Source organism: Salvelinus fontinalis, unplaced genomic scaffold (genome assembly GCF_029448725.1).
Source record: "Salvelinus fontinalis isolate EN_2023a unplaced genomic scaffold, ASM2944872v1 scaffold_0124, whole genome shotgun sequence".
In the NCBI taxonomy this organism is placed as follows: domain Eukaryota; kingdom Metazoa; phylum Chordata; class Actinopteri; order Salmoniformes; family Salmonidae; genus Salvelinus; species Salvelinus fontinalis.
The window spans coordinates 91,027-114,349 of NW_026600333.1; the positions used below are offsets into that span (position 1 = coordinate 91,027).

Consider the following 23,323-nt stretch of genomic DNA (forward strand, 5'->3'; position numbering starts at 1 on the left):
ACATTATATACTGACCCCTACTGGACTAGATATACTATAACATTACATTATATACTGACCTCTACTGGACTAGATATACTATAACATTACATTATATACTGACCCCTACTGGACTAGATATACTATAACATTACATTATATACTGACCCCTACTGGACTAGATATACTATAACATTACATTATATACTGACCCCTACTGGACTAGATATACTATAACATTACATTATATACTGACCCCTACTGGACTAGATATGCTATAACATTACATTATATACTGACCCCTACTGTTCTAGATATACTATAACATTACATTATATACTGACCCCTACTGGACTAGATATACTATAACATTACATTATATACTGACCCCTACTGGACTAGATATACTATAACATTACATTATATACTGACCCCTACTGGACTAGATATACTATAACATTACATTATATACTGACCCCTACTGGGCTAGATATACTATAACATTACATTATATACTGACCCCTACTGGACTAGATATACTATAACATTACATTATATACTGACCCCTACTGGGCTAGATATACTATAACATTACATTATATACTGACCCCTACTGGACTAGATATACTATAACATTACATTATATACTGACCCCTACTGGACTAGATATACTATAACATTACATTATATACTGACCCCTACTGGACTAGATATACTATAACATTACATTATATACTGACCCCTACTGGACTAGATATACTATAACATTACATTATATACTGACCCCTACTGGACTAGATATACTATAACATTACATTATATACTGACCCCTACTGGACTAGATATACTATAACATTACATTATATACTGACCCCTACTGGACTAGATATACTATAACATTACATTATATACTGACCCCTACTGGACTAGATATACTATAACATTACATTATATACTGACCCCTACTGGACTAGATATACTATAACATTACATTATATACTGACCCCTACTGGACTAGATATACTATAACATTACATTATATACTGACCCCTACTGGGCTAGATATACTATAACATTACATTATATACTGACCGCTACTAGACTAGATATACTATAACATTACATTATATACTGACCCCTACTGGGTTAGATATACTATAACATTACATTATATACTGACCCCTACTGGACTAGATATACTATAACATTACATTATATACTGACCCCTACTGGACTAGATATACTATAACATTACATTATATACTGACCCCTACTAGACTAGATATACTATAGCATTACATTATATACTGACCCCTACTGGACTAGATATACTATAACATTACATTATATACTGACCCCTACTGGACTAGATATACTATAACATTACATTATATACTGACCCCTACTGGACTAGATATACTATAACATTACATTATATACTGACCCCTACTGGACTAGATATACTATAACATTACATTATATACTGACCCCTACTGACCCCTACTGGGCTAGATATACTATAACATTACATTATATACTGACCCCTACTGGACTAGATATACTATAACATTACATTATATACTGACCCCTACTGGGCTAGATATACTATAACATTACATTATATACTGACCCCTACTGGACTAGATATACTATAACATTACATTATATACTGACCCCTACTGGACTAGATATACTATAACATTACATTATATACTGACCCCTACTGGACTAGATATACTATAACATTACATTATATACTGACCCCTACTGGACTAGATATACTATAACATTACATTATATACTGACCCCTACTGGGCTAGATATACTATAACATTACATTATATACTGACCCCTACTGGGCTAGATATACTATAACATTACATTATATACTGACCCCTACTGGACTAGATATACTATAACATTACATTATATACTGACCCCTACTGGACTAGATATACTATAACATTACATTATATACTGACCCCTACTGGGCTAGATATACTATAACATTACATTATATACTGACCTCTACTGACCCCTACTGGACTAGATATACTATAACATTACATTATTTACTGACCCCTACTGACTCCTACTGGGCTAGATATACTATAACATTACATTATATACTGACCCCTACTGGACTAGATATACTATAACATTACATTATATACTGACCCCTACTGGGCTAGATATACTATAACATTACATTATATACTGACCCCTACTGGACTAGATATACTATAACATTACATTATATACTGACCCCTACTGGACTAGATATACTATAACATTACATTATATACTGACCCCTACTGGACTAGATATACTATAACATTACATTATATACTGACCCCTACTGGACTAGATATACTATAACATTACATTATATACTGACCCCTACTGGACTAGATATACTATAACATTACATTATATACTGACCCCTACTGGGTTAGATATACTATAACATTACATTATATACTGACCCCTACTGGGCTAGATATACTATAACATTACATTATATACTGATCCCTACTGACCCCTACTGGACTAGATATACTATAACATTACATTAAATACTGACCCCTACTGGGCTAGATATACTATAACATTACATTATATACTGACCCCTACTGGACTAGATATACTATAACATTACATTATATACTGACCCCTACTGGACTAGATATACTATAACATTACATTATATACTGACCCCTACTGGACTAGATATACTATAACATTACATTATATACTGACCCCTACTGACCCCTACTGGACTAGATATACTATAACATTACATTATATACTGACCCCTACTGACCCCTACTGGACTAGATATACTATAACATTACATTATATACTGACCCCTACTGGGCTAGATATACTATACCATTACATTATATACTGACCCCTACTGGGCTAGATATACTATAACATTACATTATATACTGACCCCTACTGGGTTAGATATACTATAACATTACATTATATACTGACCCCTACTGGACTAGATATACTATAACATTACATTATATACTGACCCCTACTGGACTAGATATACTATAACATTACATTATATACTGACCCCTACTGGACTAGATATACTATAACATTACATTATATACTGACCCCTACTGACCCCTACTGGACTAGATATACTATAACATTACATTATATACTGACCCCTACTGGGTTAGATATACTATAACATTACATTATATACTGACCCCTACTGGGCTAGATATACTATAACATTACATTATATACTGACCCCTACTGGACTAGATATACTATAACATTACATTATATACTGACCCCTACTGGACTAGATATACTATAACATTACATTATATACTGACCCCTACTGACCCCTACTGGACTAGATATACTATAACATTACATTATATACTGACCCCTACTGGACTAGATATACTATAACATTACATTATATACTGACCCCTACTGGGCTAGATATACTATAACATTACATTATATACTGACCCCTACTGGACTAGATATACTATAACATTACATTATATACTGACCCCTACTGGGCTAGATATACTATAACATTACATTATATACTGACCCCTACTGGACTAGATATACTATAACATTACATTATATACTGACCCCTACTGGACTAGATATACTATAACATTACATTATATACTGACCCCTACTGGACTAGAATACTATAACATTACATTATATACTGACCCCTACTGGCTAGATATACTATAACATTACATTATATACTGACCCCTACTGGACTAGATATACTATAACATTACATTATATACTGACCCCTACTGGAGCTAGATATACTATAACATTACATTATATACTGACCCCTACTGGACTAGATATACTATAACATTACATTATATACTGACCCCTACTGGACTAGATATACTATAACATTACATTATATACTGACCCCTACTGACCCTACTGGACTAGATATACTATAACATTACATTATATACTGACCCCTACTGACCCCTACTGGACTAGATATACTATAACATTACATTATATACTGACCCCTACTGGGACTAGATATACTATAACATTACATTATATACTGACCCCTACTGGGCTAGATATACTATAACATTACATTATATACTGACCCCTACTGACCCCCGGACTAGATATACTATAACATTACATTATATACTGACCCCTACTGACCCCTACTGGACTAGATATACTATAACATTACATTATATACTGACCCCTACTGGGCTAGATATACTATAACATTACATTATATACTGACCCCTACTGACCCCTACTGGACTAGATATAATATAACATTACATTATATACTGACCCCTACTGGGTTAGATATACTATAACATTACATTATATACTGACCCCTACTGGACTAGATATACTATAACATTACATTATATACTGACCCCTACTGACTCCTACTGGGCTAGATATACTATAACATTACATTATATACTGACCCCTACTGGACTAGATATACTATAACATTACATTATATACTGACCCCTACTGGACTAGATATACTATAACATTACATTATATACTGACCCCTACTGGACTAGATATACTATAACATTACATTATATACTGACCCCTACTGGACTAGATATACTATAACATTACATTATATACTGACCCCTACTGGACTAGATATACTATAACATTACATTATATACTGACCCCTACTGGACTAGATATACTATAACATTACATTATATACTGACCCCTACTGGACTAGATATACTATAACATTACATTATATACTGACCCCTACTGGACTAGATATACTATAACATTACATTATATACTGACCCCTACTGGGCTAGATATACTATAACATTACATTATATACTGACCCCTACTGGGCTAGATATACTATAACATTACATTATATACTGACCCCTACTGGACTAGATATACTATAACATTACATTATATACTGACCCCTACTGGACTAGATATACTATAACATTACATTATATACTGACCCCTACTGACCCTACTGGACTAGATATACTATAACATTACATTATATACTGACCCCTACTGGACTAGATATACCATAACATTACATTATATACTGACCCCTACTGGACTAGATCTGCTATAACATTACATTATATACTGACCCCTACTGACTCCTACTTGGCTAGATATACTATAACATTACATATATACTGACCCCTACTGGACTAGATATACTATAACATTACATTATATACTGACCCCTACTGGGCTAGATATACTATAACATTACATTATATACTGACCCCTACTGGACTAGATATACTATAACATTACATTATATACTGACCCCTACTGGGCTAGATATACTATAACATTACATTATATACTGACCCCTACTGGACTAGATATACTATAACATTACATTATATACTGAACCCTACTGGACTAGATATACTATAACATTACATTATATACTGACCCCTACTGACCCCTACTTGACTAGACATACTATAACATTACATTATATACTGACCCCTACTGGGCTAGATATACTATAACATTACATTATATACTGACCCCTACTGGGCTAGATATACTATAACATTACATTATATACTGACCCCTACTGGACTAGATATACTATAACATTACATTATATACTGACCCCTACTGGACTAGATATACTATAACATTACATTATATACTGACCCCTACTGACCCTACTGGACTAGATATACTATAACATTACATTATATACTGACCCTACTGACCCCTACTGGACTAGATATACTATAACATTACATTATATACTGACCCCTACTGGACTAGATATACTATAACATTACATTATATACTGACCCCTACTGGGCTAGATATACTATAACATTACATTATATACTGACCCCTACTGACCCTACTGGACTAGATATACTATAACATTACATTATATACTGACCCCTACTGACCCTACTGGACTAGATATACTATAACATTACATTATATACTGACCCCTACTGGGCTAGATATACTATAACATTACATTAATATGAACTGACCCCTACTGGACTAGATATACTATAACATTACATTATATACTGACCCCTACTGGGTTAGATATACTATAACATTACATTATATACTGACCCCTACTGGACTAGATATACTATAACATTACATTATATACTGACCCCTACTGGACTAGATATACTATAACATTACATTATATACTGACCCCTACTGGACTAGATATACTATAACATTACATTATATACTGACCCCTACTGGACTAGATATACTATAACATTACATTATATACTGACCCCTACTGGACTAGATATACTATAACATTACATTATATACTGACCCCTACTGGACTAGATATACTATAACATTACATTATATACTGACCCCTACTGGACTAGATATACTATAACATTACATTATATACTGACCCCTACTGGACTAGATATACTATAACATTACATTATATACTGACCCCTACTGGACTAGATATACTATAACATTACATTATATACTGACCCCTACTGGACTAGATATACTATAACATTACATTATATACTGACCCCTACTGGACTAGATATACTATAACATTACATTATATACTGACCCCTACTGGGCTAGATATACTATAACATTACATTATATACTGACCCCTACTGGACTAGATATACTATAACATTACATTATATACTGACCCCTACTGGACTAGATATACTATAACATTACATTATATACTGACCCCTACTGACCCTACTGGACTAGATATACTATAACATTACATTATATACTGACCCCTACTGGACTAGATATACCATAACATTACATTATATACTGACCCCTACTGGACTAGATATACTATAACATTACATTATATACTGACCCCTACTGACTCCTACTTGGCTAGATATACTATAACATTACATACTGACCCCTACTGGACTAGATATACTATAACATTACATTATATACTGACCCCTACTGGACTAGATATACTATAACATTACATTATATACTGACCCCTACTGGACTAGATATACTATAACATTACATTATATACTGACCCCTACTGGACTAGATATACTATAACATTACATTATATACTGACCCCTACTGGACTAGATATACTATAACATTACATTATATACTGACCCCTACTGGACTAGATATACTATAACATTACATTATATACTGACCCCTACTGGACTAGATATACTATAACATTACATTATATACTGACCCCTACTGGACTAGATATACTATAACATTACATTATATACTGACCCCTACTGACCCCTACTGGACTAGATATACTATAACATTACATTATATACTGACCCCTACTGGACTAGATATACTATAACATTACATTATATACTGACCCCTACTGGACTAGATATACTATAACATTACATTATATACTGACCCCTACTGACCCCTACTGGACTAGATATACTATAACATTACATTATATACTGACCCCTACTGGACTAGATATACTATAACATTACATTATATACTGACCCCTACTGGACTAGATATACTATAACATTACATTATATACTGACCCCTACTGGACTAGATATACTATAACATTACATTATATACTGACCCCTACTGGACTAGATATACTATAACATTACATTATATACTGACCCCTACTGGGCTAGATATACTATAACATTACATTATATACTGACCCCTACTGGGCTAGATATACTATAACATTACATTATATACTGACCCCTACTGGACTAGATATACTATAACATTACATTATATACTGACCCCTACTGACCCCTACTGGACTAGATATACTATAACATTACATTATATACTGACCCCTACTGGACTAGATATACTATAACATTACATTATATACTGACCCCTACTGGACTAGATATACTATAACATTACATTATATACTGACCCCTACTGACCCTACTGGACTAGATATACTATAACATTACATTATATACTGACCCCTACTGGACTAGATATACTATAACATTACATTATATACTGACCCCTACTGGGCTAGATATACTATAACATTACATTATATACTGACCCCTACTGGACTAGATATACTATAACATTACATTATATACTGACCCCTACTGGACTAGATATACTATAACATTACATTATATACTGACCCCTACTGGACTAGATATACTATAACATTACATTATATACTGACCCCTACTGGACTAGATATACTATAACATTACATTATATACTGACCCCTACTGGACTAGATATACTATAACATTACATTATATACTGACCCCTACTGGACTAGATATACTATAACATTACATTATATACTGACCCCTACTGGACTAGATATACTATAACATTACATTATATACTGACCCCTACTGGGCTAGATATACTATAACATTACATTATATACTGACCCCTACTGGGCTAGATATACTATAACATTACATTATATACTGACCCCTACTGGACTAGATATACTATAACATTACATTATATACTGACCCCTACTGGACTAGATATACTATAACATTACATTATATACTGACCCCTACTGACCCTACTGGACTAGATATACTATAACATTACATTATATACTGACCCCTACTGGACTAGATATACTATAACATTACATTATATACTGACCCCTACTGACCCCTACTGGACTAGATATACTATAACATTACATTATATACTGACCCCTACTGACTCCTACTGGGCTAGATATACTATAACATTACATTATATACTGACCCCTACTGGACTAGATATACTATAACATTACATTATATACTGACCCCTACTGGGCTAGATATACTATAACATTACATTATATACTGACCCCTACTGGACTAGATATACTATAACATTACATTATATACTGACCCCTACTGGACTAGATATACTATAACATTACATTATATACTGACCCCTACTGGACTAGATATACTATAACATTACATTATATACTGACCCCTACTGACCCTACTGGACTAGATATACTATAACATTACATTATATACTGACCCCTACTGGACTAGATATACTATAACATTACATTATATACTGACCCCTACTGGACTAGATATACTATAACATTACATTATATACTGACCCCTACTGACCCCTACTGGACTAGATATACTATAACATTACATTATATACTGACCCCTACTGGACTAGATATACTATAACATTACATTATATACTGACCCCTACTGGACTAGATATACTATAACATTACATTATATACTGACCCCTACTGGACTAGATATACTATAACATTACATTATATACTGACCCCTACTGGACTAGATATACTATAACATTACATTATATACTGACCCCTACTGGACTAGATATACTATAACATTACATTATATACTGACCCCTACTGGACTAGATATACTATAACATTACATTATATACTGACCCCTACTGGACTAGATATACTATAACATTACATTATATACTGACCCCTACTGGGCTAGATATACTATAACATTACATTATATACTGACCCCTACTGGGCTAGATATACTATAACATTACATTATATACTGACCCCTACTGGACTAGATATACTATAACATTACATTATATACTGACCCCTACTGACCCCTACTGGACTAGATATACTATAACATTACATTATATACTGACCCCTACTGGACTAGATATACTATAACATTACATTATATACTGACCCCTACTGGACTAGATATACTATAACATTACATTATATACTGACCCCTACTGACCCCTACTGGCTAGATATACTATAACATTACATTATATACTGACCCCTACTGGACTAGATATACTATAACATTACATTATATACTGACCCCTACTGGGCTAGATATACTATAACATTACATTATATACTGACCCCTACTGGACTAGATATACTATAACATTACATTATATACTGACCCCTACTGGACTAGATATACTATAACATTACATTATATACTGACCCCTACTGGACTAGATATACTATAACATTACATTATATACTGACCCCTACTGGACTAGATATACTATAACATTACATTATATACTGACCCCTACTGGACTAGATATACTATAACATTACATTATATACTGACCCCTACTGGACTAGATATACTATAACATTACATTATATACTGACCCCTACTGGGCTAGATATACTATAACATTACATTATATACTGACCCCTACTGGACTAGATATACTATAACATTACATTATATACTGACCCCTACTGGACTAGATATACTATAACATTACATTATATACTGACCCCTACTGGACTAGATATACTATAACATTACATTATATACTGACCCCTACTGGACTAGATATACTATAACATTACATTATATACTGACCCCTACTGGACTAGATATACTATAACATTACATTATATACTGACCCCTACTGGACTAGATATACTATAACATTACATTATATACTGACCCCTACTGGACTAGATATACTATAACATTACATTATATACTGACCCCTACTGACCCTACTGGACTAGATATACTATAACATTACATTATATACTGACCCCTACTGGACTAGATATACTATAACATTACATTATATACTGACCCCTACTGGACTAGATATACTATAACATTACATTATATACTGACCCCTACTGGACTAGATATACTATAACATTACATTATATACTGACCCCTACTGGACTAGATATACTATAACATTACATTATATACTGACCCCTACTGGACTAGATATACTATAACATTACATTATATACTGACCCCTACTGGGCTAGATATACTATAACATTACATTATATACTGACCCCTACTGGGCTAGATATACTATAACATTACATTATATACTGACCCCTACTGGACTAGATATACTATAACATTACATTATATACTGACCCCTACTGACCCCTACTGGACTAGATATACTATAACATTACATTATATACTGACCCCTACTGGACTAGATATACTATAACATTACATTATATACTGACCCCTACTGGACTAGATATACTATAACATTACATTATATACTGACCCCTACTGGGCTAGATATACTATAACATTACATTATATACTGACCCCTACTGGACTAGATATACTATAACATTACATTATATACTGACCCCTACTGGACTAGATATACTATAACATTACATTATATACTGACCCCTACTGACCCCACTGGACTAGATATACTATAACATTACATTATATACTGACCCCTACTGGACTAGATATACTATAACATTACATTATATACTGACCCCTACTGGACTAGATATACTATAACATTACATTATATACTGACCCCTACTGGACTAGATATACTATAACATTACATTATATACTGACCCCTACTGGACTAGATATACTATAACATTACATTATATACTGACCCCTACTGGACTAGATATACTATAACATTACATTATATACTGACCCCTACTGGACTAGATATACTATAACATTACATTATATACTGACCCCTACTGGGCTAGATATACTATAACATTACATTATATACTGACCCCTACTGGGCTAGATATACTATAACATTACATTATATACTGACCCCTACTGGACTAGATATACTATAACATTACATTATATACTGACCCCTACTGGACTAGATATACTATAACATTACATTATATACTGACCCCTACTGGACTAGATATACTATAACATTACATTATATACTGACCCCTACTGGGCTAGATATACTATAACATTACATTATATACTGACCCCTACTGGGCTAGATATACTATAACATTACATTATATACTGACCCCTACTGGACTAGATATACTATAACATTACATTATATACTGACCCCTACTGACCCCTACTGGACTAGATATACTATAACATTACATTATATACTGACCCCTACTGACTCCTACTTGGCTAGATATACTATAACATTACATACTGACCCCTACTGGACTAGATATACTATAACATTACATTATATACTGACCCCTACTGGGCTAGATATACTATAACATTACATTATATACTGACCCCTACTGGACTAGATATACTATAACATTACATTATATACTGACCCCTACTGGACTAGATATACTATAACATTACATTATATACTGACCCCTACTGGACTAGATATACTATAACATTACATTATATACTGACCCCTACTGACCCCTACTGGACTAGATATACTATAACATTACATTATATACTGACCCCTACTGGACTAGATATACTATAACATTACATTATATACTGACCCCTACTGGACTAGATATACTATAACATTACATTATATACTGACCCCTACTGGACTAGATATACTATAACATTACATTATATACTGACCCCTACTGGGCTAGATATACTATAACATTACATACTGACCCCTACTGGACTAGATATACTATAACATTACATTATATACTGACCCCTACTGGACTAGATATACTATAACATTACATTATATACTGACCCCTACTGGACTAGATATACTATAACATTACATTATATACTGACCCCTACTGGACTAGATATACTATAACATTACATTATATACTGACCCCTACTGGACTAGATATACTATAACATTACATTATATACTGACCCCTACTGGACTAGATATACTATAACATTACATTATATACTGACCCCTACTGGACTAGATATACTATAACATTACATTATATACTGACCCCTACTGGACTAGATATACTATAACATTACATTATATACTGACCCCTACTGGACTAGATATACTATAACATTACATTATATACTGACCCCTACTGGACTAGATATACTATAACATTACATTATATACTGACCCCTACTGGACTAGATATACTATAACATTACATTATATACTGACCCCTACTGGACTAGATATACTATAACATTACATTATATACTGACCCCTACTGGACTAGATATACTATAACATTACATTATATACTGACCCCTACTGGGCTAGATATACTATAACATTACATTATATACTGACCCCTACTGGACTAGATATACTATAACATTACATTATATACTGACCCCTACTGGGCTAGATATACTATAACATTACATTATATACTGACCCCTACTGGACTAGATATACTATAACATTACATTATATACTGACCCCTACTGGACTAGATATACTATAACATTACATTATATACTGACCCCTACTGGACTAGATATACTATAACATTACATTATATACTGACCCCTACTGGACTAGATATACTATAACATTACATTATATACTGACCCCTACTGGACTAGATATACTATAACATTACATTATATACTGACCCCTACTGGACTAGATATACTATAACATTACATTATATACTGACCCCTACTGGACTAGATATACTATAACATTACATTATATACTGACCCCTACTGGACTAGATATACTATAACATTACATTATATACTGACCCCTACTGGACTAGATATACTATAACATTACATTATATACTGACCCCTACTGGACTAGATATACTATAACATTACATTATATACTGACCCCTACTGGGCTAGATATACTATAACATTACATTATATACTGACCCCTACTGGACTAGATATACTATAACATTACATTATATACTGACCCCTACTGGGCTAGATATACTATAACATTACATTATATACTGACCCCTACTGGACTAGATATACTATAACATTACATTATATACTGACCCCTACTGGACTAGATATACTATAACATTACATTATATACTGACCCCTACTGGACTAGATATACTATAACATTACATTATATACTGACCCCTACTGGACTAGATATACTATAACATTACATTATATACTGACCCCTACTGGACTAGATATACTATAACATTACATTATATACTGACCCCTACTGGACTAGATATACTATAACATTACATTATATACTGACCCCTACTGGACTAGATATACTATAACATTACATTATATACTGACCCCTACTGACCCCTACTGGGCTAGATATACTATAACATTACATTATATACTGACCCCTACTGGACTAGATATACTATAACATTACATTATATACTGACCCCTACTGGGCTAGATATACTATAACATTACATTATATACTGACCCCTACTGGACTAGATATACTATAACATTACATTATATACTGACCCCTACTGGACTAGATATACTATAACATTACATTATATACTGACCCCTACTGGACTAGATATACTATAACATTACATTATATACTGACCCCTACTGGACTAGATATACTATAACATTACATTATATACTGACCCCTACTGGGCTAGATATACTATAACATTACATTATATACTGACCCCTACTGGGCTAGATATACTATAACATTACATTATATACTGACCCCTACTGGACTAGATATACTATAACATTACATTATATACTGACCCCTACTGGACTAGATATACTATAACATTACATTATATACTGACCCCTACTGGGCTAGATATACTATAACATTACATTATATACTGACCCCTACTGACCCCTACTGGACTAGATATACTATAACATTACATTATATACTGACCCCTACTGACCCCTACTGGACTAGATATACTATAACATTACATTATATACTGACCCCTACTGGGCTAGATATACTATAACATTACATTATATACTGACCCCTACTGGGCTAGATATACTATAACATTACATTATATACTGACCCCTACTGGGTTAGATATACTATAACATTACATTATATACTGACCCCTACTGGACTAGATATACTATAACATTACATTATATACTGACCCCTACTGGACTAGATATACTATAACATTACATTATATACTGACCCCTACTGGACTAGATATACTATAACATTACATTATATACTGACCCCTACTGACCCCTACTGGACTAGATATACTATAACATTACATTATATACTGACCCCTACTGGGCTAGATATACTATAACATTACATTATATACTGACCCCTACTGGGCTAGATATACTATAACATTACATTATATACTGACCCCTACTGGACTAGATATACTATAACATTACATTATATACTGACCCCTACTGGACTAGATATACTATAACATTACATTATATACTGACCCCTACTGACCCCTACTGGACTAGATATACTATAACATTACATTATATACTGACCCCTACTGGACTAGATATACTATAACATTACATTATATACTGACCCCTACTGGGCTAGATATACTATAACATTACATTATATACTGACCCCTACTGGACTAGATATACTATAACATTACATTATATACTGACCCCTACTGGGCTAGATATACTATAACATTACATTATATACTGACCCCTACTGGACTAGATATACTATAACATTACATTATATACTGACCCCTACTGGACTAGATATACTATAACATTACATTATATACTGACCCCTACTGGACTAGATATACTATAACATTACATTATATACTGACCCCTACTGACCCCTACTGGGCTAGATATACTATAACATTACATTATATACTGACCTCTACTGACCCCTGCTGACCTCTACTGACCCCTACTGACTCCGACTGACCCCTACTGACCTCTACTGACCTCTACTGACCCCTACTGACCCCTATTGACCCCTACTGACCCCTACTGACCCCTGCTGACCCCTACTGGGTTAGATATACTATAACATTACATTATATACTGACCCCTACTGGACTAGATATACTATAACATTACATTATATACTGACCCCTACTGGACTAGATATACTATAACATTACATTATGTACTGACCCCTACTGACCTCTACTGGACTAGATATACTATAACATTACATTATATACTGACCCCTACTGACCCCTACTGGACTAGATATACTATAACTATACATTATATACTGACCCCTACTGACCCCTACTGGACTAGATATACTATAACATTACATTATATACTGACCCCTACTGGGCTAGATATACTATAACATTACATTATATACTGACCCCTACTGACCCCTACTGGACTAGATATACTATAACATTACATTATATACTGACCCCTACTGACCCCTACTGGACTAGATATACTATAACATTACATTATATACTGACCCCTACTGGGCTAGATATACTATAACATTACATTATATACTGACCCCTACTGACCCCTACTGGACTAGATATACTATAACATTACATTATATACTGACCCCTACTGGGCTAGATATACTATAACATTACATTATATACTGACCCCTACTGGACTAGATATACTATAACATTACATTATATACTGACCCCTACTGGACTAGATATACTATAACATTACATTATATACTGACCCCTACTGGGCTAGATATACTATAACATTACATTATATACTGACCCCTACTGGACTAGATATACTATAACATTACATTATATACTGACCCCTACTGGACTAGATATACTATAACATTACATTATATACTGACCCCTACTGGACTAGATATACTATAACATTACATTATATACTGACCCCTACTGGACTAGATATACTATAACATTACATTATATACTGACCCCTACTGGGCTAGATATACTATAACATTACATTATATACTGACCCCTACTGGACTAGATATACTATAACATTACATTATATACTGACCCCTACTGGACTAGATATACTATAACATTACATTATATACTGACCCCTACTGGACTAGATATACTATAACATTACATTATATACTGACCCCTACTGGACTAGATATACTATAACATTACATTATATACTGACCCCTACTGACCCCTACTTGACTAGATATACTATAACATTACATTATATACTGACCCCTACTGGACTAGATATACTATAACATTACATTATATACTGACCCCTACTGGACTAGATATACTATAACATTACATTATATACTGACCCCTACTGGACTAGATATACTATAACATTACATTATATACTGACCCCTACTGGGCTAGATATACTATAACATTACATTATATACTGACCCCTACTGGGCTAGATATACTATAACATTACATTATATACTGACCCCTACTGGGCTAGATATACTATAACATTACATTATATACTGACCCCTACTGGACTAGATATACTATAACATTACATTATATACTGACCCCTACTGGACTAGATATACTATAACATTACATTATATACTGACCCCTACTGGACTAGATATACTATAACATTACATTATATACTGACCCCTACTGACCCCTACTGGACTAGATATACTATAACATTACATTATATACTGACCCCTACTGGACTAGATATACTATAACATTACATTATATACTGACCCCTACTGGACTAGATATACTATAACATTACATTATATACTGACCCCTACTGGACTAGATATACTATAACATTACATTATATACTGACCCCTACTGGACTAGATATACTATAACATTACATTATATACTGACCCCTACTGGACTAGATATACTATAACATTACATTATATACTGACCCCTACTGGACTAGATATACTATAACATTACATTATATACTGACCCCTACTGGACTAGATATACTATAACATTACATTATATACTGACCCCTACTGGACTAGATATACTATAACATTACATTATATACTGACCCCTACTGGACTAGATATACTATAACATTACATTATATACTGACCCCTACTGACCCCTACTGACCCCTACTGGCCTCTACTGAGCTAGATATGCTATAACATTACATTATATACTGACCCCTACTGGACTAGATATACTATAACATTACATTATATACTGACCCCTACTGGACTAGATATACTATAACATTACATTATATACTGACCTCTACTGGACTAGATATACTATAACATTACATTATATACTGACCCCTACTGGACTAGATATACTATAACATTACATTATATACTGACCCCTACTGGACTAGATATACTATAACATTACATTATATACTGACCCCTACTGGACTAGATATACTATAACATTACATTATATACTGACCCCTACTGGACTAGATATACTATAACATTACATTATATACTGACCCCTACTGGACTAGATATACTATAACATTACATTATATACTGACCCCTACTGGACTAGATATACTATAACATTACATTATATACTGACCCCTACTGGGCTAGATATACTATAACATTACATTATATACTGACCCCTACTGTGCTAGATATACTATAACATTACATTATATACTGACCCCTACTGGGCTAGATATACTATAACATTACATTATATACTGACCCCTACTGGGCTAGATATACTATAACATTACATTATATACTGCCCCCTACTGGACTAGATATACTATAACATTACATTATATACTGACCCCTACTGACCCCTACTGGACTAGATATACTATAACATTACATTATATACTGACCCCTACTGGGCTAGATATACTATAACATTACATTATATACTGACCCCTACTGGACTAGATATACTATAACATTACATTATATACTGACCCCTACTGGGCTAGATATACTATAACATTACATACTGACCCCTACTGGACTAGATATACTATAACATTACATTATATACTGACCCCTACTGGGCTAGATATACTATAACATTACATTATATACTGACCCCTACTGGGCTAGATATACTATAACATTACATTATATACTGACCCCTACTGGGCTAGATATACTATAACATTACATTATATACTGACCCCTACTGGACTAGATATACTATAACATTACATTATATACTGACCCCTACTGGACTAGATATACTATAACATTACATTATATACTGACCCCTACTGGACTAGATATACTATAACATTACATTATATACTGACCCCTACTGACCCCTACTGGACTAGATATACTATAACATTACATTATATACTGACCCCTACTGGACTAGATATACTATAACATTACATTATATACTGACCCCTACTGGACTAGATATACTATAACATTACATTATATACTGACCCCTACTGGACTAGATATACTATAACATTACATTATATACTGACCCCTACTGGACTAGATATACTATAACATTACATTATATACTGACCCCTACTGGACTAGATATACTATAACATTACATTATATACTGACCCCTACTGGACTAGATATACTATAACATTACATTATATACTGACCCCTACTGGACTAGATATACTATAACATTACATTATATACTGACCCCTACTGGACTAGATATACTATAACATTACATTATATACTGACCCCTACTGGACTAGATATACTATAACATTACATTATATACTGACCCCTACTGACCCCTACTGACCCCTACTGGCCTCTACTGAGCTAGATATGCTATAACATTACATTATATACTGACCCCTACTGGACTAGATATACTATAACATTACATTATATACTGACCCCTACTGGACTAGATATACTATAACATTACATTATATACTGACCCCTACTGGACTAGATATACTATAACATTACATTATATACTGACCCCTACTGACCCCTACTGGACTAGATATACTATAACATTACATTATATACTGACCCCTACTGGACTAGATATACTATAACATTACATTATATACTGACCCCTACTGGACTAGATATACTATAACATTACATTATATACTGACCCCTACTGGACTAGATATACTATAACATTACATTATATACTGACCCCTACTGGACTAGATATACTATAACATTACATTATATACTGACCCCTACTGGACTAGATATACTATAACATTACATTATATACTGACCCCTACTGGACTAGATATACTATAACATTACATTATATACTGACCCCTACTGGACTAGATATACTATAACATTACATTATATACTGACCCCTACTGGACTAGATATGCTATAACATTACATTATATACTGACCCCTACTGGACTAGATATACTATAACATTACATTATATACTGACCCCTACTGACCCCTACTGACCCCTACTGGCCTCTACTGAGCTAGATATGCTATAACATTACATTATATACTGACCCCTACTGGACTAGATATACTATAACATTACATTATATACTGACCCCTACTGGACTAGATATACTATAACATTACATTATATACTGACCTCTACTGGACTAGATATACTATAACATTACATTATATACTGACCCCTACTGGACTAGATATACTATAACATTACATTATATACTGACCCCTACTGGACTAGATATACTATAACATTACATTATATACTGACCCCTACTGGACTAGATATACTATAACATTACATTATATACTGACCCCTACTGGACTAGATATACTATAACATTACATTATATACTGCCCCCTACTTGACTAGATATACTATAACATTACATTATATACTGACCCCTACTGGACTAGATATACTATAACATTACATTATATACTGCCCCCTACTGGACTAGATATACTATAACATTACATTATATACTGACCCCTACTGGGCTAGATATACTATAACATTACATTATATACTGACCCCTACTGTGCTAGATATACTATAACATTACATTATATACTGACCCCTACTGGGCTAGATATACTATAACATTACATTATATACTGACCCCTACTGGGCTAGATATACTATAACATTACATTATATACTGCCCCCTACTGGACTAGATATACTATAACATTACATTATATACTGACCCCTACTGACCCCTACTGGACTAGATATACTATAACATTACATTATATACTGACCCCTACTGGGCTAGATATACTATAACATTACATTATATACTGACCCCTACTGGACTAGATATACTATAACATTACATTATATACTGACCCCTACTGGGCTAGATATACTATAACATTACATACTGACCCCTACTGGACTAGATATACTATAACATTACATTATATACTGACCCCTACTGGGCTAGATATACTATAACATTACATTATATACTGACCCCTACTGGGCTAGATATACTATAACATTACATTATATACTGACCCCTACTGGGCTAGATATACTATAACATTACATTATATACTGACCCCTACTGGACTAGATATACTATAACATTACATTATATACTGACCCCTACTGGACTAGATATACTATAACATTACATTATATACTGACCCCTACTGGACTATATATACTATAACATTACATTATATACTGACCCCTACTGACCCCTACTGGACTAGATATACTATAACATTACATTATATACTGACCCCTACTGGACTAGATATACTATAACATTACATTATATACTGACCCCTACTGGACTAGATATACTATAACATTACATTATATACTGACCCCTACTGGACTAGATATACTATAACATTACATTATATACTGACCCCTACTGGACTAGATATACTATAACATTACATTATATACTGACCCCTACTGGACTAGATATACTATAACATTACATTATATACTGACCCCTACTGGACTAGATATACTATAACATTACATTATATACTGACCCCTACTGGACTAGATATGCTATAACATTACATTATATACTGACCCCTACTGGACTAGATATACTATAACATTACATTATATACTGACCCCTACTGACCCCTACTGACCCCTACTGGCCTCTACTGAGCTAGATATGCTATAACATTACATTATATACTGACCCCTACTGGACTAGATATACTATAACATTACATTATATACTGACCCCTACTGGACTAGATATACTATAACATTACATTATATACTGACCCCTACTGGACTATATATACTATAACATTACATTATATACTGACCCCTACTGACCCCTACTGGACTAGATATACTATAACATTACATTATATACTGACCCCTACTGGACTAGATATACTATAACATTACATTATATACTGACCCCTACTGGACTAGATATACTATAACATTACATTATATACTGACCCCTACTGGACTAGATATACTATAACATTACATTATATACTGACCCCTACTGGACTAGATATACTATAATATTACATTATATACTGACCCCTACTGGACTAGATATACTATAACATTACATTATATACTGACCCCTACTGGACTAGATATACTATAACATTACATTATATACTGACCCCTACTGGACTAGATATACTATAACATTACATTATATACTGACCCCTACTGGACTAGATATGCTATAACATTACATTATATACTGACCCCTACTGGACTAGATATACTATAACATTACATTATATACTGACCCCTACTGACCCCTACTGACCCCTACTGGCCTCTACTGAGCTAGATATGCTATAACATTACATTATATACTGACCCCTACTGGACTAGATATACTATAACATTACATTATATACTGACCCCTACTGGACTAGATATACTATAACATTACATTATATACTGACCTCTACTGGACTAGATATACTATAACATTACATTATATACTGACCCCTACTGGACTAGATATACTATAACATTACATTATATACTGACCCCTACTGGACTAGATATACTATAACATTACATTATATACTGACCCCTACTGGACTAGATATACTATAACATTACATTATATACTGACCCCTACTGGACTAGATATACTATAACATTACATTATATACTGCCCCCTACTTGACTAGATATACTATAACATTACATTATATACTGACCCCTACTGGACTAGATATACTATAACATTACATTATATACTGCCCCCTACTGGACTAGATATACTATAACATTACATTATATACTGACCCCTACTGGGCTAGATATACTATAACATTACATTATATACTGACCCCTACTGTGCTAGATATACTATAACATTACATTATATACTGACCCCTACTGGGCTAGATATACTATAACATTACGTTATATACTGACCCCTACTGGGCTAGATATACTATAACATTACATTATATACTGCCCCCTACTGGACTAGATATACTATAACGTGTTCAGTGGACTGGAATGACATGCTGTACTTGGTTTCCTTTACAGGCCCCTTCCATGCTGTTGATGGACACAGCCTCACCAGCTCTCTGTGTGCTAGTCTGGACTCTGGTATGTGTGTGTTGTGATGCTTTATGGCATTGTTTTGTGCAGAAGCTAGTCCTTATTCACTTATATTGTGCTAATTGTAATTGGTATCTAAGTGTTGAGGTTTTACCATACACCAGGGGTCTCCAGCAGCCCACCAATGAGTAGCCAGACAATTTTGATAGGTTTTACCATACATCAGGGGTCTCCAGCAGCCCACCAATGAGAAGCCAGACTATTCTGATAGGTTTTACCATACATCAGGGG

The 23,323-nt window shown here is 33.5% G+C and overlaps 1 protein-coding gene across 2 annotated transcripts in view; it reads left to right on the plus strand.

Moving 5' to 3' along the window:
• Window positions 1–23,323, plus strand: part of LOC129843356 (islet cell autoantigen 1-like protein) — a 99,930-nt gene that overhangs the window by 60,432 nt on the left and 16,175 nt on the right. For both annotated transcript variants that reach the window (XM_055912055.1, XM_055912054.1), the window contains exon 11: window positions 23,018–23,080. In XM_055912055.1, coding sequence (XP_055768030.1) covers window positions 23,018–23,080 — 63 coding nt within the window. The remainder of the gene's footprint in view (window positions 1–23,017; window positions 23,081–23,323) is intronic.